This window comes from Lingula anatina, chromosome 1, assembly GCF_051362555.1.
Source record: "Lingula anatina isolate TDL-2025a chromosome 1, LinAna3.0, whole genome shotgun sequence".
Classification (NCBI taxonomy): domain Eukaryota; kingdom Metazoa; phylum Brachiopoda; class Lingulata; order Lingulida; family Lingulidae; genus Lingula; species Lingula anatina.
In genome coordinates, this window is record NC_141767.1 from 57,378,848 (window position 1) to 57,404,669 (window position 25,822).

At 36.5% G+C, this 25,822-nt stretch overlaps 3 protein-coding genes across 8 annotated transcripts in view; 1 reads left to right on the forward strand and 2 right to left on the reverse strand.

Moving 5' to 3' along the window:
- Positions 1-7,894: 7,894 nt before the first annotated feature.
- LOC106171462 (phospholipid phosphatase 1) lies at positions 7,895-12,560 on the reverse strand. Of its 5 annotated transcripts, none has more exons than XM_087001135.1 (7): positions 12,391-12,560; positions 10,918-11,069; positions 10,365-10,402; positions 9,455-9,762; positions 9,257-9,314; positions 8,766-8,942; positions 7,895-8,568 (listed from the first exon to the last, which is right to left on the reverse strand). In XM_087001135.1, exons 3-7 carry the CDS (start codon positions 10,398-10,400, stop codon positions 8,425-8,427), a joined length of 723 nt encoding a protein of 240 aa, XP_086857261.1. In that variant the 5' UTR covers positions 10,401-10,402; positions 10,918-11,069; positions 12,391-12,560; the 3' UTR covers positions 7,895-8,424. The 5 variants fall into 5 exon arrangements, with proteins under 5 accessions (XP_086857261.1, XP_086857260.1, XP_013407285.2 ...); XM_087001134.1 differs by having other exon boundaries at positions 10,365-10,516; XM_013551831.2 differs by lacking the exon at positions 10,365-10,402.
- A 1,895-nt stretch (positions 12,561-14,455) lies between these two features.
- On the reverse strand, positions 14,456-21,056 carry LOC106178031 (exosome complex component RRP40). Its single transcript, XM_013561026.2, has 4 exons — positions 20,833-21,056; positions 19,430-19,579; positions 19,029-19,180; positions 14,456-14,856 (listed from the first exon to the last, which is right to left on the reverse strand). Exons 1-4 carry the CDS (start codon positions 21,019-21,021, stop codon positions 14,640-14,642), a joined length of 708 nt encoding a protein of 235 aa, XP_013416480.2. The 5' UTR covers positions 21,022-21,056; the 3' UTR covers positions 14,456-14,639.
- Positions 21,057-22,096: 1,040 nt separating this feature from the next.
- The window catches only part of LOC106178134 (leucine-rich repeat-containing G protein-coupled receptor 5A), a 30,217-nt gene continuing 26,491 nt past the window's right edge, over positions 22,097-25,822 (forward strand). For both annotated transcript variants that reach the window (XM_024074350.2, XM_087001454.1), the window contains exon 1: positions 22,097-22,348. In XM_024074350.2, coding sequence (XP_023930118.2) covers positions 22,137-22,348 — 212 coding nt within the window. In that variant the 5' untranslated portion in view covers positions 22,097-22,136. The remainder of the gene's footprint in view (positions 22,349-25,822) is intronic.

Sequence of the window (25,822 nt, forward strand, 5' to 3'; positions counted from 1 at the left end):
ATCTTTTCTGTCATTTTCAGTGTCAGTCATATCTGTCATCTCTTATGCATTACGACGACAGAGGCCTCTTTAAACATATTAATAAGCAATTTTAAAGTGTTTTACACGAGCCTAGCACGATAACAGGGGAAATCATTTGTTTGCGTTTCCGAACTTTGCAGAAAATACCACAAATCCAACCGTTATACATAAAGATACATGTAATTGGTACGAAAAAAAGCACGCTTGCTTACAATATTTCTATTTTTCAAATACCCAGTTGTTTGGGGACTCTGCTCATGTTAGGCGACAGTTATTTATTTCGTAATACCATTCTTTTAAGTTTAATATTTTAAGTTTTCGATTAAAATCCCCAGGACGGCATTCGAGTAGAAACAAAAATTTATGATAGATTTCCTAACTCAAAGAATAAAAATATTCGTAGGTTCCAAAGTAAATAAAATAATATTATAAATATTGAAAAAAAATCTTGCAAATACGAAATTGTGCCGGAAAGGTTTTTTTTACATGATTAAGAGACAAGGACCGTAGGCCTAATGTGATGATAGCATTGTCTGTATAAAGAATCTATGACTATGATGATCGAAAAAATTTTACTAAAAAAACTAAATTTTAAGCGTTGTATGATATTTCCCCTCTGTCATAAAGCAAGTGTTCAAGTGATCTTAAGACCTTTAGAAGTACCGAAACATTGGCATGTTAGTTTTGGTTCATTTCCAATGAAACTATTGTTCTACGTAGATTGATCCAAGAAGTTATAAAGAGAAGGAGTAGAAACAAGGGGTTTCCTTTCATCCTATCCTCGTAACGGGCTTAATCCTAATAATTACCCAGCTGGTGGTCTTAGGGAGAGCTTGTGCCTAATACATATGCAAGAGACCGTCCACGTGGGTTGCTTCAGCCAATTGGGATAAACCCTCGCGAAGTTTCTAATAATCTCACAGAGAAAACATGGTGGGATTACAGAAAGGTGTAGAGAGAGATTTCAAGCCTGGACGCAAACATTTTGGAAAATAAAACTCAAATCATGCGAGATACACCTTCATTTGATCTAGGGCCGATTAGTTATACAAAAATTAGTTTCACATCAAGAATGTATGAGAACAATTTCACAAACCCACCTTCAACGCTAAAATTTGCACCTGTAGAAGTCTCATATTTATTTTAAATTCTTTTTGTCGTGTAAAGGCGTGTAAAGGAAATTTACCTTCATCCAGGAATGACACATTCAATTTACAGCCGTGTACACAAAACAGTAGTACTTGCAATTTCCGTATGCCAGCCTCGTTTCTTTTTCTTTTGGCACATTATTGCTTATATACCAAGTAGAGCTTAAACAGGAAAATTGGGGAAATGAAAATAAGTTATTGCACTAAGTATGATTCTAAATAAAATTTCATTAATACATATTTTTGTTTAACTCTTTGTCTATTACAGGAGGCCAACTAATAGTAGACTGATAGTTTAAATTCATTAGAAGAAAAAATCAAAGAAATATTTTTATTGATTGATATTGCTTTATTTCAACATTCGAGCAACTTGTATAATATCTATAACAAAGTACCAGCAATGAAAATATGTCAATATTGTTACACCCAACAGTGATTAAAGCAATACAAAAATGGTTAGTTTTTATTTTGATGTGGTGATTATTTTATTTTATACTTTAGACAATTAGCCAGTTAACACTAAATTCCCTTTTAAAACTTGGACCACTAAATTCCCTTTTAAAACTTGCACCTCTTGTGCACTATAGTTTAATATTAGTGGCGGTAAGAAAACAGAGCCTTGTGCCTCATCAAGTTGCTGCTGGAAACAATCATTTTGACTGTTCAATTATGGCTACTTGTACATCTGCCAGCAAAACTAAAGATCTTTCACCTGCATTCTCTTCAACCTGAAATGAGTAAGTGCGGAATTCATTATAAAATGTAACTCTATATCCTAAACGAAACTCTGCAAACATCATATTGCAATAAAAAATTGAAAAAAAATTCCGAGAGTTCCCTGTCATCAAATTTTGAAAAAGTCCCATTGAAAAGTTGTTTATTTGAAACGATGTTTTTCATCTAAAGGATTGATTCATTTAATATCACAATGTTATATTGTAATGGTGCGCGTGCTTAACTAACCAGAAAAACATAAATTATGTGCTTACACCACGTTAAAATTACCAAGAATTGTCCCAAACTGTCACCCAACTGTCTCTAACCAATTTAGGGACCCGCCATTTTGAAAAAGTCGGATGAAAAGTTGTCTATTTGAAACGATGTTTTTTATCTAAAGGATTGATTCATTTAATACCAAAGTGATGTATTGTAATGATGCACATGCTTAACTAACCAGAAAAACATAAATTATGTGCTTACATCACGTTAAAATTACCAAAAATTGTCCCAAACTGTCACCCAACTGTCTCTAACCAATTTAGGGACCCGCCATTTTGAAAAAGTCGGACGAATAGTTGTCTATTTGAAACGATGTTTTTCATCTAAAGGATTAATTCATTTAATACCAAAGTGATGTATTGTAATGATGCACGTGCTTAACTAACCAGAAAAACATAAATTATGTGCATACATCACGCACTTAAGAAGAAAAAAGTCCTAAACATGGAGGTCCCGCTGAATCGGCCTCAGATCTTCGAGCTAACGCTGCTTTCTGCACAGGCAAATTTGACTGACAGCCACCGTATGAACATAAAACAATGCTCAAAGCAGATTATCAACTCTCACTTACTTTTATATCGCTCGACTTGGCGTTTTTCTACGTATAACTTCCAAATATTCGCATTAAACATGAATAAATCAAGACGTATACGCACTGGTTCAGCTTCTCCGTCTTGAGTCACGCGGAGGCGAGTGGAGGATTAGACCAGTTACGAGGATCGAATTTCAAAGGACGCCGCTTTGAAAAGAATGCTGCGATCTGATTGGACGAGAGAGATAATTGATGTCCCGTTTCTACTCCTTCTCATTATAACTTCTTGATTGATCTAACTCCAACTCGGATTAAAAGATAAACACGCCTCCTCCTGGCGTTGAGTAGAAGATACAGATAAGCTGGTGATTATACGGGCACGTTAGAAACAAGAGAAGCCGTGTTGATCTGTAAATCTGATTACATTCAGCGAGAATCCACGCGGAATATGATCGATCTAAGTAGAACGATAGTTTCATTGGGAATGGGCCCCTAGACGGTATTCTAAGCCATAGTAACATTAACTTTTATGTGATATTTCCAATCCCAAAGTCAGCACAAATCTTTTATGAGATAATTGTAAATGATTAATGTTTTTTTTTGTTTAATTGTTTTTGGTTTTACATAATTAATAACTAACATTTATTTTCAAAAACTTTATCTTTTATATTTCATTTGAGTTGTTTACTGAGTGGTTAAGTAGAATGACACAACCAAAGTATTCAATAAGAAGGCAAAATCGAAAACGCACACCAGTTTATTAATGCATGTACTTCATTAATGAAAGAGAAAGTCTCATTTTCTTACTAGTCCAGATAGAATTATTGATAGAGTTCAGATTTGCCGTCTGCCGGACACAATGTCGGTAATATAAATCAAGTCCATCAGTAAACTTAATTTGAAATGTTATGTGAATACAATAAAATGAAATATACTTTGTGAAGGGCAACTGTAAATAAACGTTCAGTTCATGTAGATTCGCATAGTGTTCAACCGCTGGTAATACAAATCATAATGAAAATGTATGCACCTCGACTATATTACTTAAGGCCTTTTATACACACACACACACATATATATATAAAGAAAATCTGATTATAGATATGAGGTTTAGTAATAACAGAATATTTGTAATTCATAAAATGGGTTTCTTTAACGGTTGGAGATGTAATCTGTTACAGCTAATAACTCAAATCAATTAAATGATTGTGTGTCAGCTTGAGCAGGGCAAAGCCGCATATTGAAGACCGCATCTGCGCAGGTGTGTGCAGGTGTACGAACGTCACACACGTGCAGTCTGTGCGCGGCACACGTTGTCTTAATTACTCCTGGGGCGAATGCCTCATATTCTCTCTCTCATTTCTCCCACCTCCTAACAGCCATTTCCTCTTAGAGGTTATTTCATTAATATTTACATACGACAGTGCCTGACCTATTAAAATTTAAATTCTCGGCTTTGTTATTACTTAATAGTAAGGCCATATATTGAGAGACAGAAAATACAGCAACGACAAGTACAAGAACGTTCTCTCGTCGTTTCATTATAACTAAAAAGATTTTTCAAAACGAAAAAAATTACGAGTAAGGCCTACAAGCCTGACCAGCTTGCCCATTGTTTGAATATTCTTGTTTTCTGAATGAACATTCGCTTTTATCTAAGTGCATTCTGTGAACTACGATAGTTGGAACTCCCAAGAAAATGACAGAGTCAATTTTCCTCACCTGAGCAAAAGATATCGATTTATTCATCATTCCTGGTAACGATCATTTAACCAGGGAAAATTTCATACTCGTGGGAAGTTCAATTTCTACGATAGCTTTCTGGAAATTCTGCTTGATTGATTGTAAAGGCAAAAAAAAAAAAAAAAAAAGGTTGTTGCGCCATTTTTCTTCGCCTCCTCTCTCTCTCTTAATTATATGAAATCACGTGATTTGGACTGATAATGGCACTAATATAGAACTTTCGAACAAACTGTTGTTGGTGGACGAACCTTAGGCTATTTCCTTTCAGTTTATTTAGATGAACACTCTACATGAAACACAAATATGCAACTGCATCCACCCTACATTCCTGTTTACAGTTTTCTAAAAATGATACGTTAAATTCACAAGTTAAACTTTTGGGTTAATACATTTTTGTGTTTTCATGATAAAAGGTATAACGGTCGATGTAGCCCCGAATCTAAAAATAAAAAAAAAAGTCAAGCGCCTCACAGAAATTACAGCAGTAAATGGCCATGCGGGATTTAACAGTTATTATACATATAATCATCTCTAAGAACTTGATCTCAAATTGACAAAATCACGGCAATTGAGGTTATCCAAAGGGAAGTATATAGAGAGTTAATGGCGTGGGAAAATCCCCCTCTAACCACACGAAACAATTGTCCACCATAACGGGCAGCCGGAGCAAAGAGGGAATCACCTGCTTTAGTGTAATACCTGGATTAATGATGTGAAGGGCTGTTGTTGGTACTCTTAGACAACCTGTTTGAACATCTGTCTCAATGTATGCCAGCTAGTGCGAATTGTATGACAAAGCTGGGTGGCTGTAATGTTAGTTACACAAGAAACTCTCAAGGACTCACTTTGTCATTAACTTACTTAGTCTTGATGGTTGATTCTATACAGAAAAATAACTTCAAATTTGACAGCATATAACGGATGTCCTGTAGAAATAAAGATAAAAGTCAGTTCTTTTTCTCCATGTGTGTTCAATCGTGTCATTGCTTATAATAAAAGACAATCCGTTTTGCGTATTAAACTTTTAATCTCAAATATCTTTTTATAGATTACAGACTCCAAATAAACATACATCATAACTAGTTTCTTAGATATACGAGATGGGTCTAAATAACGTTTACTTCTCGTGAAGTATTGGACAAAAAATTAAGTGGTTGGTTGGGAGAACGCATTGCATATTTGCAATTTTTAAAATTCTTTTTTATATAACAGCTGAGCTGGAAAGGCCACGATTAATTTGGCTTTTAAATGGCCAGTCAGTCCGCCTCCAAAGAATGATATCTATGAAATATGAGCGATTGAGATTTCCCCTAATTTGCAAGACTTGCGATACGAAGTGTCGAATGGGTGGGGGAAAGGCACTTGCAGAGAATCTTTTTTTATTATTTTATTTTATTTACGAAATAGCATATAAGACTCCATCATTTTTGTGAGCAGTCAATCAATCTACGCAAGTGCCTGTCCAGAGAGAACAGCGCATATTATGGCCTCCTTTCAAGAGAAGGTCGTTGACCGGTCGTCTGTCGCAATGAATGCTTGAGTAATGTTTACCAGAGGGCCTATCTGTCACCTACTTTGATATTTTCTCACATACAGAATATCATAAACCTCCCAAGAGTTACCGATTTTCTCTGTTCATCTATTTTCATGAAAACAAAATGGCGAAACTAGACAAATCTGGCCCCAAACGGTAAAAGCAGAAATTGTTGAATAATCCTAAAAATATAAAACAACCCCCTTTATTATTTCGTTCAAAAATTGTTTCAGTTGAACGATCTCGCGCGGAAGAAGGCGTCATAGCTTAAATTATAGTTCCCTGTCTCAGAAAACTGTAATGTATTCCTAAGCACAATTATATTACGTACAGAGCTCCTTGTTACGTTCTAAGACAAACCACCCCTAATCAATTTCTGCTGAAGACACTTTCACTCTGATTTTTCTCAGCCTGACCACAATCAAGACTCCACTCTGAAACACACGTTCATTTATGGAAAGAACAAAAGCTCTGGCACTCAGCAGGCTTCCTCTGCGCGGACAAACGTAAATACATGCCAGAGAGAAGTCGGTTTTACTAATTACTAGCAATTTCTTGAGAGATAAAAGCTTTCTCAGATCGCAGGATGCAGCTGTGCTTATTTAAAGTAAAATGCAGGGAAACTCTTGATCAATAATCCAGAAAATAATTATTCTCGTATAGATTTCGCCTTAATAACCTTCACCGTGATTTCCTGTAATTTGTGCGCGAGGCTGCAGAAGCTTCAATCCGAGGTAAAAATCTATATTCTTTTATTTAGTTTCAACTGTTCGAGGAGAAGAAACTGGATTCGATTTTATTACCACTGCATTTTTACCGCTATTTCTTTTCTTCTTTAGTTCGCCCCCTGTCTTATGTGCAGATCCGAGGAATGCGATTTAAGGTGCATGAAAGTCATGTTCAAGCTGGCAAAAAAAAAAATAAATAAATAAAATAAAAATAATAATAATAATAAAAATAATAATAATAATAAAAAAATCGCCTTTTTTGAGTATTCTAAAACCGCATTTCTATACGGTTGAAACATTTTCAGTTAGTGTCAAAACTACACAAAAGTCCACTTAACCAATTTACCGTTGTTTTCCTCCTTCATATGACAGTTGAAAGCGAAACCCGTCTAAAATAAAGAAGAAAAATTGACATATTGAGCATCAAATGACTTGTAACCATGACGACAGTTAAGTAGGTCCGGATAAATAGAGCCCAAGAGATGAACGTAAAGATCAATCTTGTAAATTGATGCAGCTACATGGCAAACGCTAGTTGCATTTAAAATCTTTCTTCTGCCTCTGTCATCAATGAAAAAAGTAAACTGGGAATTTTAGAAAATGTGGCCAAAGACTAATTAAACGAGAAGTTAGACATCGAGTCAATCAAGGTTCTCCTCAAGTTCAGTTTACCGAGGTTGTTTTTATGTAAAGAAACGACCCACATACTTTTCTCTTAAGAAGCAGGAAATTTCAACGAATCCTTCTGCCAAAGAAAATGCATATCAACGCTGCACCACCACCTTGATTGTGGAGGAACAGTGTGTTAGTTGTGCGCTGCGCTGGTCAATGTACAGAGCACCAATCGCAATGATTACCATTTACGTGCCACCCAACGCGTTGTTCGCGTAGAAAAGGATGCCCGGCACATGACCAGTGGCCGTAAAACAAATACAAAATGAAATCCAAATAAATATGATACATTGTAAGTCTTTCCTTGTGCAGATGATACAGACATAAATCACACATTAATAATGAAATTGTTATCATATTTTTAATTTTATTAACAGCAATGTAAGCAAAGGTTTAAAAAATATTATTTTGAATTTAAAAATAGTTTTGAACGTAATTTCAAATGTAATGTATAAAAAACATGACAATGAAATATTTGCAGTACTATCAAAAAAAAAATTGTTACAAACTACTGAAATTATAATGTGAACAAAACATTAATTTACTTTCATCCAGTAAGACTACAGAAATGACAAGGGTTGCTCTTCTAGTTAAATCTTCTACTTAAAGATATTTAAAGTATGAAAATATATTTAAATCTGTTCATCTTACATCAAGTACACAACAAGAAACAATGTTAGCTTTGAAAGATCTTGAAAAGTTACTGATTGTAAAGTGACATACAATATTAAGTGCATCTCAGTGGATGATATTTTATATTTACAGCAATAATTATGGACGATCATATTGGTAAATGTCCTGACAAAAATTTACCAATGTAGGACTCTGTCTCTATGCTGAACAACAGCTTACAGTGCAGAGCAAAAATAAAGTTATAACAAAATAGTTTCCATTTTTCCTTCAAATTATGCATTGAATAATGCTTTACTTGCAATTGCCAAAGAAAGATAAATACAAAAGTCAGTAGAATGAGTTTGCACAAATTCAAAAATCACAGCAAATCTCCATAAAATAAGCCTCTGTAACAACCTTCAAGATGTTAGAAGCTCATTTAATTTCAACTTCTTCTAGATTAGACCCCTTAACAGGGGGCACTTGGGCAGAACTTCCATAATCATCAGACTTCTTGTAATCATTTCCTGGTAACGTGTAAATATGCCTGTCTTTAAACAAGTCGGAGACAAGTGCACTCTGAAAATCGAAAAATAATGGAAAAATATTAACAAGTAAATAAAATTTCATATCAGAATTTCTAACATAAAGAGAATGAAGAGGTACTGAATAACAATTGATTACTATAAGTATTTTAACTATCTTTGAGGCAGACATGGGTTTAAAATTGAAATGCAAGAAGCCACCTAAAGCTGACATATCTGCAGACAACTTACCACAACTAGAGCTACAGCTGCGCCAAGACTCAGTCCAGCTAGCACATCACTCCAATGGTGTTTATAGTCAGAAATTCTGGACAGTCCAGTCAGCAATGCCATGGTTATAACCACCAACTGTAGGAATGGTTTTAAAAGTCTGCTTCTATTCCACTGCATCCTAGCTTGTATGTAGATCTATTAATGAATATAATTAATATTTGTTATCAATCCAGTGTCTCATGGGAGCTGGAAGGTCATGTATTACACATAAAATGTAATTCACATGCATGAACTCATACTTTATTTGTTTCCTCTGTCAAAGGCAGTATTTAGAATCGAGATGTGTTCAAAGAAGACATGTATGGCACGTACAATGTAGTTGCTGAAAATTGATACACTGGACCACAGCATGGTCTTTCAAGTAGCACATTGCATAAATGGAAGCAACATAAGACAGAAATGTGTAAGTGGCATGCAATACATGTACAATAATAACAATGATTACTTACAGCTAGATACATCATACAATACATGGAATATGAGGCATGACCTGATAAAAATGACAACCTGTGTAAAGACAAGAAAATTGTTAATAATAATAATAAAATGACATTTGCAACATTAAGTTCACTTAATTAACAACATTCATTCATCTATTACATATTAATTATAGATCAGTTGATGTCATAGTACAGAAATGCCTTTACCTGGCTTCATGAACCAGTTTAGCATCCCCCATGCATGTATAATCCACAATATACCGCATCAAGTCATCTGCAGTGCTACAGTTCAATGCTGAGAATTCTGGCTTACATACAGAGATGAAGTGGGGTCTTAGGCGCCCAATGCTGTATTTACAACAGTCTGTGAGGAGCTGACATACCAAGGCTCCAAACAAAAACACTCCTATGACCTTGTAACAAGACCAAACAAATGGATGGACCTCACGTGAACACATTTGGTGACTCTTGTGGCCTGATCCTCGACAATAAATTAAAGCTTCTCCTAGCAACATCTGAAAGGAGCAAGAATAAGGAAATTTACTACTAGTTTTACATCTTTTATGACAAAATCAAGATGTAATCTGTACATACAGTAAAAAAGTTATCCAAAGATTTGCATACAAACACATTTTTTTCTTAAAACAAATAGCTGTCTCACATATAAATCAATGGTATAGATATTAAGGTAAATAAAATACAAAAACCCTCTTGTTATCTCAACAAAGTTAGGGAAAACATTAAATGGTTCATATCCAAGCAAATCTTATGTCCTTTATCAGTGTTAGTACTAAAGGGCCATCATTTTTTAAGTTCTGAAAATACTACAAAATTAGATTATGATTTTGAAGCAGCTAGTTATAATACAATTTTTGAGCAGGGCTATAAATTTTATTACTAGTATTTCAATCATAATGATGCAACATGAGTGTAGGAAATTAGCACTAGCCTATCTACAAAGGAAATGGAAAGATTTAATGCAACAAAAATATATTTATATGAATGATATTTTAGGGAAGCTACTTGGTTAATATGCTCATTATTGAACACTTTCTATTGAATTTGAAGAAACAAATCAAAAGTTAACATAAATCTATCACAATAAATTGCGACTTACTGAAATGATAGGTAGACCAATGGATACTGTGAACATCACTGCAGCAGAAATGGTGGAATTTTTGAAAGGGTATTTAATACTCTCATCATCACAGAAGAAACCTCTATGGAAAGGTTTGATTAGAAATTCTAAGAAGAAGAGCGGTGTTGCCACTACAACAAAAGCATATTGTTAAATTCTAAATTGTTTGTTATGAATAAGCATCAGCAGACAGCAAATCTGTGCCTACTAGACTGTATCTATAATCACACAGCTCAAAGATCGACCTCTGATATTGGTATTGTCATTGATCTTTCTGCACAAATTTGAAGATCAAAACCAGCTCCAAAATCAAAAGTTAATCAGTGAAAAACATTTCTGAGGTCTAAGATATGGATGGTCTATAAACAAATTTATATAATTCAAAATATATATGAATTCCAAATAATCTTATTTATCAATGGGAGCTTTCAATTTCATTTGTGTAAACCCTTGTAAATTGTTTCTGCCTTGACATTTGAAGCAATGTCTGCCATCCATATCTTCCTCTGTTCTCCCTGTACCCCACACTTACACAAAGTACAGGTAAACCTGTCCCCACAGCAATCAGCACACCTGTGGACACTGTGCTCTCTTTAAATGGATGCTTGATACTCTCATCATCACAAAAGAACCCTCGATGGAAAGGGTCAATGGCAAAATTTAAAATAACAACTACAACTCCAACTGAAAAGAAGATAAAGACTTAAATGGATATATGCAATTATTCATAGTCTGCTGCAAGACTTAGAATCTCTATACATCATTTTGTGCTGTAAATGGGATAGGAGGACAAATATTAGTTATGAATCAATTGTATAGAGTTACAAATATTGTAGCTTGAATGGAAAACTTATCAAATTCTAAAAGTAAAGAATGTCTTGAAAACGGGTGGCATGATCCGATCTACCGGTGAATTCATGTTCCTTTGGTTCTACGTCTGGTAGTTGAGTAGGCCCGATATAGTACACATCAGAAAACTAAATTTGAGAGCTAACACATTAAACTTTGTGCCATGCTTTGCTTTGCTTTGTGACATATCCCACAATGAGCAGGCTGGATAATAGTTTTGCCAAAAAAATTAAACACCACATTCTGACATCTCATAACCATATTTTATATAAATCAGAATTAATCAGTATTGTAACTTGTAAGGCACTTGTTAGGCCCTTTTTGTGAACCAGTTTGAGGGATTAAAGGGATAACAACTCTTAGTATGAGATACATATTTTATAATAAATACACTGTAACAACTCACAAAAATATAACCAAATCTATTTTACCACCAAAATGGTGGTTATCTCAATTATTCTGGAAACTGTGATGACACAAGACCATGTGACCTCCATAAATGTCTACTTTTAACAGTAAATCCATTAAAAGTAAATAAATAAATAAATAACCAAGGACTAACTTTGAATGTTAGATAGATTCATTAACCATTGGCAAGTCTGGATAAATTAACCACAGGAAAATCCTTTTGTTCCCCAAAATAACCAGTATTTACCACTTTAACCTGACTACCAGTGTACTAGTATCGAAACTGAGGGTCTGTGTAACAGAAAGTCCGTCCTCATTTTAGTTATAAATTATAATGGTTAGGGTTAGCTTTACCTAAGTGGGTCAAAATCTAGGGAGAGGCTTACCTGTACAAATGAATGGGAAACGAATACTCAAACATGGAAGACTCTGTCACGCTACACCGTAATTAGCATTACGTACGATAAGAAAGTCAACCAAAAAAAAAAAAAAAAAAAAAAAAAAAAAAAAAAAAAAAAAAAAATTCCCCAGCTCTCCACACGGGGTTGGGAAAGGGAGCAAATCACCGTAGCGTACTAACATGTTAGCACCAGTCTAATTAATGCGAAACAGAAAACGGAAACATTTTGGATCGATTCAGAAAGAGAAAGTACACTGATATAAATCATATGCATCACCCCACCGTATACCGCTTAACGATGTTTGACAGTGTGTATGGCACTTTCTTTCTCACAAAATATCTGATTACCTGTAGCAAGGACAAGGCCATCGATTAACATTTGGATCCAACTGCCCATTTTCCTTTTTCGGAGACAGTAAAGAAAACACATCAGAAACTTCCTACTCGCTAGTGAGCATCCTGTACGAACTAACGACACCTGCGCATGTGCGAATGGAGCATACCGCCAGGGCCTCCTTTTACAAGACAAGCTGAATTTCGTACAGCATGACAGATGTTGACACACAAGATTTTACTTGTGAGAAAGAAGGGGGTGGAGGAAATTTTGGTTTGCTTGCCTGCCAGCGAGTCCTTTATGGTGTTTGTTTAAATTTTGGCAAATAACATGTTTCTAACATTATAATATTACAGAGAATAATAAAACAAGCTTCTACAATTAATTTTTTCTCATTATTACCTCCGCCAAGGAGGTTATGTTTTTACCCCTGTTTGTTTGTTTGTCTGTCTGTCATCATAACTCAACATAACTGAAAAGTTATAGACCAATTTTGATGAAATTTTCAGGAACTGTCAGAAGTGGGCCAAGGAACAGATGGTTAGTTTTTGGTGGTGATCCGGATCAATAATCAATCAATAATCAATAATAATCAAAAACTAGACTGCAACTGGCTTAAGCCAGTGGCCAAGGATTCCCCTGCAAAAAAGGGGTGTGGAAAGGCTCTTACAAGGGCATGTGAAGGTCATGGGTAAAATTTGACCCCATTTTCTGAAAGAGCATGTGCGAATGGGGGGGGGGGGGGGGGGGGGAGGGGGGCGGGTCAACAAAACATACTTTTAGCCCACTTCAATATTTCTCCATGAAATAGCCTAATGACCTTGAAAATGAGGGTCAAGGTCAAATTTGACATTTGATTTAGAGGTTTTGGGTATATGTTTGGGGTAGTTTACTGCCATGACCAAAAACCAGTGTTTCATGGAGAAATTGCCAAACACAAGATTTCTGCAATGTCATAAATATTTAAAAATCTATATTAAAAAAAGTAATTAGGCAGTCGCTACCAAAGTATGGCTAACCTAAGATAAATATATAGGGCATCATTTGCCACTATGATCGGGGCTCTGGGCCTTCCGGTTTTTGAGATCTCGGAAACAAACCTTTTTTGAGCCCGTTTGGCAATTAGCGACCTTGACCTTGACCTACTTGCATAAATGTAGGTCATTATCTGTGGATTTGGCTCAGTATTATTGGCCATAAGCCCCTTAGCCATATGGCTTATACTTTAGGCCTAATGGCAATTTCAAATTTTACAAATTTTGCCTTTAAAAGCTCCTGTGACCTTGAAAAGTAGGTCAAGTTCACTGAAACTGGGTCTATGGCATATTCTTACCATAGGCTACCTATGTAAATTATTTCAGATTTTTTGCGAAAAAAAACGCGCAGAAAGAATAACTATAATAATAATACTACCAAAAACAATAGTATTCCCCTATGGGGAATCCTAATTACTGCCTTGGTGATGGTCTGCGCTCTCGGGGTGTTTTTCTAGTTTACAAATAGTTTTTTAAAGATGCATATCAAGCTAGTAGAAACTGTCTGGTAAACATTGTAAATTTACTAGTATAACAAATAAAAATATCACAGGGTTTCGATTATTATTTCCCTTCATTTCATTTTTGGTTTCATTATGAACCAGAGGGACCATTCCCACAGATATTTGGATTGATCTACCTCCCTGGGGAGTCTCACTTAATTGCTATCAACTTAACCGGCTTAAATGTCTGTCACACCTAGTAAAACTGTTAGGGGGTAATTATCTTTACATCCTAGCTAATTCGGTAGGCTTGACAGACATTTAAGCCGGTTAAGTTGATAGCAAATTAGTGAGACTCCCCAGGGAGTTAGACCGATCAAGATGGATCAATCTAGGCATGGGAACCCAGTCATAGAGGGGAAGAGAAGCAGGTCAAGTTTATGACAAGAAATATGAAGGTGCAGATTTAAAGCCTTTTATTGACTGACTGAGTGATAACTGTAAGCTTTTTTTTTTTTTTTTTTTTTTTTTTTATTTTACTCAAATTATAAGAGAAACTGGAAGTAGTAGTTTGTATGTATTACAGGGAATGAACACAGCTGTACTCTTGCTTGTTATGTATTTTAAGACATTACTATATCATTCCTGTCAGAAATAAGTGATTCATAAAGAAGTATTGTGATATTAAAATTGTACTGCAGTCCTGGAATTTTTGTGCTGGAACCTTTCCATTTGAGTATACGACATAGTGATGTGTAAAATATATAAAAGTTTTTTTTCCTTCTGTCAAGTAAATCCAGTCAGTGCATCAACCAGTTTATTACACATCATTTTGATTTGCATGTTGTCCATAAATTCAGCACTGGAAATTGCATTGCTAATAGCTATTGTCTCACGCACTGAGCGTCCTTTCACCCAAACCCGACCATTCATTCCTATGGCAACTTCAAATGGTAGGTGATGTCCCAGTGTTTTTAGGAGATTGCAGTCTGATGACAACAACCTGAAATATTGAAGTAAGAGAATAATATATCACAGTGGCGGATTTAGGGAGGGGTCAGGGGGTCAGGGAGGGTCCTAACCCCACTTCAATATCTGAAAAAAATCACAACAATGGTTCCCTTTAGAAATTAGAATTTTGACTAGCTGAATCACAGTTCTAAACCATACAAATGGAACTGTTTGCCCTCAAATTAGGTAAATTTTCGAGGTCCTCCACCAGTGCCTGCACCCCATGCTGAGGAGGGGGGGGGGGGAGGGTCAGCTTAGCAAGCCTGGACCCCCTTCAAACTAGAGGATCAGAGAGGCGATACCACCTCCGGATATTGTACCACCAGCTGGAGTAAGCACATTCGTATGGAAAACCAAAAACAAAGGGACAGCACCACCAGTCTTGTGCTTGACAAGCTCTATAAAATGAAAGAGTTCTCAAAATATGAAAAAAACTTAACTATTAATGGCCCAATCAAGCAGATTTTGGAATTGACCTGTATTTTCCTAACATTGATCACTCCTGTGATTCTCTAGACAATAGACCTATTGGTTTTCCTTGAAATGTGTTATCAGTGTTGCATCCATAGTATGCTGACAAAAGAAAAAAAAACCTGGGGGCAACACTGGGCAGATCTCTGCTGGTTTTGAAGATATGCAGAGATCTGCCCAGTGTTGCCCCCAGGTTTTTTTTTCTTTTGTCAGCATACTATGGATGCAACACTGATAACACATTTCAAGGAAAACCAATAGGTCTATTAAGCAAGAAAATATGCAAAGTTCAGTTCTTGGTGAAAAAGTAGGTCAAAGGTCAATTTCAAGGTCACAGTATATGACTTCCTATTCAAGTTCAATAGTAACCATGGGCATTTTTTTGCCAATTTTGGAGATATAAAGGTTCAGTTCATCATAAAAAGTAGGTCAAAGGTCAATTTCAAGGTCACAGTTGGATTACCAGTATATGACTTCCTATTCAAGTTCAACAGTGACCTTGGGCATATCTCCAGTTTTCGAGATATAAGGGGTAAAAAATTTGCAAAGTTCAGTTCATGGTGAAAATTAGGTCAAAGGTCAATTTCAAGGACACAGTTAGATTGCCTGTATATGACTTCCTATTCAAGTTCAATAGTAACTATGGGCGTATCTCTGCTAGTTTTGGAGTAATTCACATTTTATTTTCACCACTGAATATTGCGTTGTACTTTTTTATATAGCGCAATGCCTAAACTGTGTCGAAAATAAAAAATTGCCCTTGACAATTTCTACAAAAAAAAAAAAAAAAAAAGGTCTCTGGCATTTACGTTACCAGAATTAGAGAGAGTTTTCAGTTTCGGTATCTAATGGCTGCTTCTCCCATGAAAATGCACCGATTGAACCCAATCTTCCAAAGATGGAGACCCTGATTGTAACCCCTCACCATAATATGAGAGCTTAGGTCTGTGTAGTTTCTGAAAATTGGTACAAACAAATATTTTTTTGCAGAAAATTCCCATTTTTAAAAAATTTTGGCCCGTTTGACCTTGAAATAAAGGTCGAAAGTCAAATCTCAGGGCACATTTGGAATCTCCACATATGACTTTCGGTCAGACATCTATAGTAATTTTTCCCATAATTCCTTCAGTTTGGGAGATATTTAGCATTGAATTTTCAAAAATTTTGACAAGGGTGCGTTTCAAAGAGCGCCACGCCCAGGCCAATGCACAGACTGAGACAAAAATACCAGGGGGTTCAAGTTGAGATTATATGTGACCTAAATCCAAGAGATGGGGACATGGGTCCTTGCGGTCTAGGAGGAGAAGCGGTAATGGTGACTTGTATCCCACGACACCCTGCGGAGCCAACGGAGCCGGGGGAGCTGTACGAGACGGGTCAGGACTAAAACCATGAGTACCGCCAGCATACGCTGGTGGTACTAATAATCTTGAATCATTAAGAACACGCGGCTATTTCTACAATTCTGGACTTCTGTTTTATGGTCTGAAGGAGCTTGATACATTTTTCGTTCAATGGCTAAGAAATGGACCAAAATGCCATCAAAATCTTATAAAATCCCAGTTATAAACTGCTCGGATGTGAATGATTTTAAACACAGAAGTTAGTGAAGTTCTCAGTTTCCAGTCAAAAAATGTTGACTTTGATTGTTGCGCATTAGCTATCATAGTCTGTGTACCTGATCTGTCTGAGTTCATACTTTTTATTCCATCATTTGACTGAGAGCTTTCTTTTAAACATTTGTGACGATGAACAACAGTCCCTTTGTTGTCGACATCGACAAATATATCACGTTATCACACCTACTGCAATGTCGCTGTAATAGGGTCATGAATATTTGAGTACTTTTTGCCAACGCTTACTATAAAAGCGAGCGCACACCACTTCTGGGTGCGGTCAGGTTTTTTCTCTTCGAAATGTAATAAGGTAAGACACGTAGAACACTTTGGATATGTACATATTTAGTTGTTCATTTATTTGATATAAAAGATTTGTAAACCGTCGTCACCTATTAGTTATTCATTAAGTCAGGTGATATTAGTATAAAGTCATCTTTTTTATATCAATATATATATATTTAGTCGACATGTACGTTATCCTCCTAGACAATTGCTTTCCTGGCCGCCACGTTACTGTGTACTCAATCTTTAAGTTGCCAAATGTTGTGTAAGTACTTTAGCTACAGCATATATTTAATTTCATAGTTTTAGTCATATTGTCGATATTTGCGTGTTCATATCTCTCTCTCTCTCTCCGTTCTTTATATTTGCATTTGTGTGTACACTTAATGTAATATATTTATTTATTTATTATTATTATTATTTATCTATTTTACTTATTTTTTGTTTAGTTTCACCACATCAGAAAACACCTCAGAACTCACTTCAGAACTCACCTCAGAATTCACCTTAGAATCTACTATAAATAGCTACAAAATGTGCGTGAACAATAAAGGTGAAATTAAAAGATTTCTTTTTGAGTTATTGACTGGTACGCAGTAACACCCTTAAACATCTTTTCTATAACATGAACAATCTGAAAGACTGGACCAGTGATTTTGTAGCTGTTTGACACAACTGTTGAACATCTGCTGAAGTCTGTGTAAATAATTGTTAACTTCCTGTGACAAGTGTTAAAGGCTCAACACTCCCACTATGTTCCTGTAACAGGTAAGGAACATCTAACACAATCACCATGTTTCTGTGGCAAGCAATAGCCTCAAAACACACTTCTGTAATGCCCCTATTTCACACAGACCACGAATCCCACGAATGGCCATGAATTGACAAATTTCAGGATTCGTGGTTGAATCGTAATCAGTTCGTGAAGTTCTTAACAGATTCGTATATATTCATAGTCAGTTCTTGCACTTCTTGACCAACAGGAATTAGTGGCAAAAACTTTGATGCCCCTATTTCACACAGACCATGAATCCCACGAATCGCCAGGAATTGAAAATTTCAGGATTCGTGGTTGAATCATAATCAGATCGTGAAGTTCTTAACAGATTTGTATATAATCGTAGTCAGTTCTTGCAATTCTCGATCAATCGGGAATTCATGGCAAAAATTTTGAGCTGTTCAAAATTTTGGCCATGAACTCCCGATTCCAAAAAATCGGAGTGAATTTCTGGACAATATTTGTGCGATTCCAGCCGAATCCCACAAATATTCATATCACTATCGCACTTGTATCATAACTGAATTGTAGAGCGTGTCGAATTAGACCAGAAAATTGGCAAAATCTCACGAATCCTCACGAATCCTGAAATTTGTCAATTCCTTGAGATTCGTGGTCTGTGTGAAATAGGGGCATAATGAACTGACTTCTATAATCACCGTCTCCATGTAACAGGTAATGAACACCTAGGAGCACATTATAGGTTCCTGGGAGTAATGCAGTATTGAAGATTTCTATCCTCCCCTCCCTCCAAAAAGAAACCACATACAATTGGAAACAATTAGTTTTTAAAATCACATTTAAATGCTCTTTGTAATCTTGAAAATAGTATAGTATTAACTGATTACTAAAAAGAATTATAAATCATTTGAAACAAATGCTACTAGTACATAGGACTATAAGACTAAAAACCAAAGTATCCATTTCATTTTTTATAAAATTTTAGTAGAACAATTGACCTTAAAGATACCCATTCTTTAAAAAATAGCATTTTGTCACCTGTATAATACTCACTTCCTAATTAAGTTGAGGGGGACTGTGAACATGAAACCACCATCTCTGATCACTCCCATGCCATTACTCCTGCCATTACTGCTAATACACACCAGTTCTGGCTCCATGTCCTTGTTGGCCACCAGCAACCTGCCAAACACCAAGTCACCTATCTGAAAATCAATGCCCATTACCTTTATATGATTTCAAACAGAGAAACCCTTCCCCTAACTGTCACAACCTATACAGTTTGCCTACCCCACCTTAACTCAATAAGCAAGCACAAAGTGCATGTTCCTTTTAGAAAACATACTGTTAACAAGAAAGTCAAACATTCCTCAATATTTTTTCAAGTTTTGGATAATAATTACTAAACATACCTTAAAGCTTAATGTAGATATCAATTATTTTAAATTACCTACTTTCACGTCTGGTCTGTTTCTTTTTGTGGCACCTTCAAATGATAGGTATGACAACGATGCTTGTTCACTTCCTCCAATGTCCACTCTGAATACATCACCTGCTTTCATAGTTACAATACCAATGACATTTTCTCCCTTGGTTGGAATGTACTAAAATAGTAACAAGAAAAACAATTAGTAAGGACTGGAAGGGCTGTGTATACACATTCATTTATATTATAAAAACAAATTCACAAAAAATTTTAAAACAGATTACAGGGAATCAGGGTAAGACACGTTTCCATACCCAGATTGATCAAGCAGGATCGACACATCACTGAGGGGTTTCTCACTAAATTGCCTTCAGCTTAAGTGACTTAGATGTCTATCATGTGTATCAAGCCCTTAGCACTATTAGAAAAAAACTTGGGACCCTAATAAAAATTGAGAGACGGTGTAGCTGAATTGCACAATACACCGCAATACACTTGAAAAAACAAGTTCAGTTGCAAGTAAATATAGGAAAAGGTATAAATAGGGTGATATTAAAGCAAAATATATTACCTAGTACTTAATATCGCTGATACAACTTAACAAATCGGCAAGATCTTGTCATCGTCTGGTCTCGCCATGTTGGCGAGTGGCTCCTCTTGGAGAGCCACTCGCCAACAAGGCTGCCGATACGAAGATGTAAAAGTCTTGCCATTTGTTGAGTTATATCAACAGGCCCATAGCCAGGGGGGTTCGGGGGTTCAAAAGAACTGCCCTTTTTGCTGGGAAAAGGTCTGTTCTGAGTAAAATTTGATCTTTTATAGCAAAAGGTCCACATTTTCAGAAAAAGACCCCCCCCCCCTTTGGAACTGCTGGCTACGTGCCTGATCAACTATATGTAGTGCCAAGGGCAGGTAGAACCGGCCGGGTAGCTCAGTAGGTAAGAGCACTCACCCTGTAAGCGAGGGGTCCCGGGTTCGATTCCTGGTCTGGTCGGTGATTTTTCTGCACTCACCCCAAAACGCTACAATGGTGGCAGCGGTGTTGCGAGATAGGGCTCGCGTCTTTCGGCATTTGGGGGGGAGGAGTGTAGTGCCAGGGGCAGGTAGAACCGGCCAGGTAGCTCAGTAGGTAAGAGCACTCGCCCTGTAAGCTAGGGGTCCCGGGTTCGATTCCTGGTCTGGTGGGTGTTTTTTCTGCACTCACCCCAAATCGCTACATATATTAAATTTAATTAAAATTACTTAGTATAGTAATATAATAATTGGCTTTTATATCACCCTACATTGTTGGGAATGACCGTTTCTTTTGTGTAATTTGCAACTGCATGGATGTCTGGCATGCCTACTGAAGCAGTTTTGTTTTTCATGTGTATTGGGCTGTGTTGCGGTGTATTCCGCAATTCAGCTACACCCAGTGGTTTTAACGCTCACCCGCTTTTGACGACTGTCAACCCAATATATATTGGGCTCTTTGTGTTTTAAGATCCCAGCTTTAGATACTGTAACCTGATCAGAATCTCTTCGAAGCCCTGGTCCTGTCACAAACCTGGTAGAATCTTCTGTATTTATCATAAGTCTCACTTGGTCACCAGGTAAAACCACGCTCCCGACTTCGGCCATGTTGCGGAAATACCGACTACTTTGTAATAGGCTTGTCTTGTGCAAATCGAAACAATGCTCAGCAGCGGGAACACCTGGTGACGCGAAAGATAATGAAAGCAGAATTAAAATGAAATATTTATTTATTTCTACCTTATTTAGTACGGGATGAAGTTAGGGTTGGTAGTGTCAGACTTGAATGATAGGTTTACATATCACCTACCCCCTGGGAAGCTTTTATTGTTACTGTAAAGGTACAGGTAAACACATAATTGTGTAATATTTGAGGCGCTCTAAACTTTAGGTTAAAACAGCTTCAACACACTTCGTAGCTAGGGCCCTGCGTACACCTTTGCTTTAAAAATCTCCATACAAACATATACAAGGGACTCCGAACAAGCTCGAAAATATACCTGAAACACTCTTCAAGACACAAACCGTACCGTATGTGCTACTACATGTAGTACATATTGATCAGCACGTAAAGCTGCATGTCAAGAATTGCAAATGCATGATTTTCTTTTTCTGCAAAACTGACCAGGATAAATAAGTTTCTGTATATGTTAACCAACTGTTAACTTACAAATTTTGGTACCAGTACATGTGTAGGCCCAAAGCAGCGTTGAAGCGGAGATGGGAGTACTGTAGGGATTATCATGCAGTAAGCGATCCACGAACGGAAAACAATTCCCTGTCGGATTTTTTTCTATAAAATTGTTGACCACCGCCCCTTCCCCGCCCCGGAATATAATTCCATACACACATGCAATCACACACACTTAGGGAGAGAGGGAGACAGACCTTATTCAATGTATCATTCCAAGCGACGCGTGCATGCTTGCAAGTACATGTGTCTGATGGTTAAATAGCTAGTAAGGAAATCTGAAATCCAATTAGTATTTATTTTATAGAATGAAACTAGTCGCCTGCGACATCAATAATTATGTGAAAACACCACTTTGTGAGACAACATATATAAATAATTTTCAATAATTTGTCATTAACTTTGAGTATAAGTGGAATTTGAAATCGAAACTAACTAGGAATTCCTAAGCTGTTCTTATAACTTTCGCGCAGTTGCCGAAGTTGCGGATCTCCTTACGGAGCCTCGAGCCGCTACACATGCAGACGAAAACATGGCGCAAACATTCGAGTTGTGCGTTTTGTTACTCCTGTATCTTTTAGGGTTTTCTCCAGTACGGTGGAATTTAGTAGCAGCTGAAACCAACCAAAGTTACTGCCCCAGTGCTTGCACGTGTAGTGGATACGCTTTTACCGTGAGAGCCGACTGTTCAGGACAGAATTTACATGGAATTCCGTCCGACTTGAGTTCATTCACTGTTCAGCTGTGAGTATTAGTGTTGTTAGCGTGGTACACTAGAAAAGGGTGCCTAGCCTGTACACAGATACTGGATGTTTCATTGCAGCCGGAAAACGGCCCTGTGAAGGAGACCTCCGACAATATTAACTCTTCACTGATTTTTAATGTACTAATTAATGTTAATACCAAATTTGATAATCCACTAAATACGACAGGGGATTTCATTGTGAACGTATACGACAGGGGTTTTCATTGTGAACGTACATGTAATGTACGTTTACTCTATATCTACAGTATACAGGTAGACTGTTGTTTAAGACCCCATTTCCATAGATTTTAGATCGATCTATCCCTGTGGGGAGTCTCACTAGATTACTGTCAGCTTAGCCGGCTTAAGTGTCTGTCCCGCCTACTGAAAGCTGTAAGGGGGTAATTAACTATGGTGCGCGCTCGGCTGACTGCAATTTAGTGTGAACCCCCAGGGAGTTAGGTCGATCCAAATCTTAATCTCTGGATCAATCTAAATCTCTGGGGATACACCCTAAGACGTTACTGACAATATCATATCACCAGAAAAAAATGGAATCGAAAATGAAAAACACACTGAATGTGTAGTTAGACAGATGTGCTAACATTTCATCTTACATAACTCCGTTCTTCATCAGTCACAAAGTAGAGTTCGCAGATGAGTTGTTTTTAAATGTGGGTATTACTACAACCAGTATCCACTGCAGCTAGAATGGATTAACCTCTTTTCTAGGCCTTAGAAAGGGGCAGTTAGCCCTTGGGTTCTGTTAGCCCTGCCTGGTTTCTCTAAAAGAATGGCTTTAGATACATGTAACTACGTGATGAGTCTTTTTGAAATGCAGCTCCGTTTCTTAGTAAACTAAATGCAAATTATGTTTTTGTGAAACAGTACCCTGGAGCCAGTTGGCTGTTTGATGATATACATGTAAGAAGGTATATTACTAGTGATGAGGATTTTTATTGTAGAACCTTTTGTTCAGTCAGACAGTTTTGGGACCAATCTTGCCATTTTGTGTTGAATAACATGCTAATTGTAAATATGGATCCATTTCATAATCAGTGCAGCAATGCCTTGCATGCTGGATTATTTTAAGATCCTTGAACACTTTTATTTCAGATTGAGCACATTCTGTTAAAAGCTGTTGCAAAAGGCGAAGGCAGTTGAGATGAAATATGAATGAGGCAGAGATAGGGAAGGATTTATAGCATTCTTGTACATATAGATATGCAGCAGGGTGTATGGTTTACAGGTTTACTCTGCTCTGGAAAGATGGCCATGTAGGCACAGCAACAAATTAGGCAATCTTGATGAATTCACACCTGGTCATTAGCACTTGAGTTAAAGCATTGAATAATTGTAATCTTCTGGGTTTCATCAGCGAGGTATTTGGAAGCATATGGTACTTTTTTCCAAAGGCAATAAGTTTGCTGATAAGTTTAGCTACCAGATTGCAAATTCATTGTGCAGATTCTCAGTTGATCTTGTTGTTTTTTATCAATTTACAGTCTTTCTTAAAGATTAGGTAGAATGGTAGTGAATAGAGTGGAGTGCAAACCAGTATGAATATATTAACACCTGTGTATACCGGTAGAGTTTGTTTTTGAAAATGTAGAGTTACAAGAAAATTTGCAAAGAAATGGCAATTTCTGCTTTCCTTAGTGACAATAAGGGGAGTATTAAGCAAAGAGGAAATGTGAATTTTTCCTGCCCTAAGAGCGTGCACCTTGCTTGGCCACCTAGTGTAAGCATGCCACTTTTATACCTGTTACATGACCCGGACTGGGATTTTTTACCATAGGAAGCGAGGAAGTTTTCATCAATTTAATGCATCATTTCCCCAATAGACAAAAGTTGTCAGTTTGAGTCTGACTGTGTTGGCATTAGTGAATGGAAAGTGACAGGACCCTTGACTTAAATTAACTGCGATTTGTTGACTGTTGAAAGCTGGCAGTGGAATTTCAATGGCAATATTCCACGCTACCACCTGAGTGCAATTACCAGATATAATTTCATGGGTAGTTTGACTAATTGCATCAAATTCTCTACAAATGATCATCGGAGAGGAAAGAATAAATTAATGGTAGGCTTGCAGTTGGTTTGTGTGTCTAACAATAAGTTACACAGAAGAAATTTGAGATGTTGAAAGCTTAGCTGGATAGTACAGATGATTGTACAACACTGAAAAAAAAGAGAGGCATCTCCAAACTGAAATTTTTAAATAACCTGGCTAATCATGACTTGTTGAAAAATAAAGATAAAATCACAGCAGAAATACAAAATGAAATCTGAAGATGCCTCAGTTGATTCAGGGGCATGCCATAATGGCCAATAATCAATTGTAGTAGATGGAGTTCCTGAAATGTTTTCATGCTGCTTAAGAAGTAACCTAGGGCAACATCAGTAGAAAAATGTAATCCTTTTTACTATCATTGACATTGTGTTGACCTTTCAAATCACCTCCCCTTCTGGCACAAGCAGTACCCACAAATGTTGGACATCTTACTTTATTGCTTTAAGATTTATGTCCAAGGCTTATTTGATCTTTACATGTTTTTTCCCTGCTATCATTGATGGTCTCTCTAAATAAGTCAAGCTAAATGGATTTATGAATACCGCAGTCTATGGCAAGCCAAAACAATTTTTAAGTCATGGTTCTTATTTAAATACACTCTTTTCATTCAATTTGATGTATAAAGCAGTGTTTTATTGCTTTTGATTGGTCTTATAAAGTTATTCCACAATTAACAATTCTTTCTAATATATTATTATACATTTTTCATGAAATGGACATTTGTAATTCTTAATAAAAAGAATGACACTTAATTCCTGTGTGCCCTATGCACTATGTCTCTCCTTAAATAAGTTCCAACTAAGCTAATTAAGATAAAGTTGAGGCTTATCATTATCAAGTAGCTGGCATCAAAGCTGAAGCAATGAGGGGGAAAATAACATGTTTACAAAAGTCATAAACAGTAGCTCATGTTTTCAATTAATCCATCCAGCTAGGCTGCTTGATTACAATCTAATTGAGTTAATGGAGATTTCAAGATATAAGGATTGAAAAGGTCATAGAAATTGGTTGGTAGTTTGGCCTGTGAAATAAAAATTATCTTTTAAAGTTTAGTGGGCATCATTCCACTTAAGAAAAATGTTCTAATTGCTTCTGCTTTTTATTTGCTTGGTGTGTATAAAAAGATTTGTAGTATTTTTAGGATTGGCGCCTTCTGAAAACCTAAAATCTCCAATTTCTTTTGAGAAGTGGCATGCCAAGGAGGGGGAAAAGTGTGTGCCACACAAGTGGTATAAGGAAGCACCGATAAGAGTTAAATTAGAGAGCCACAGTGGCACAACCAAGCATACGCTTTCAAGTGATTAGGTTACCGTTAAAGCACTTACCTGAGCTGGAGTGTGTTAAAATAATATTGATGCTTATTTCACATATTTGTCGACCATTTGTAGACCAAATATTTTGG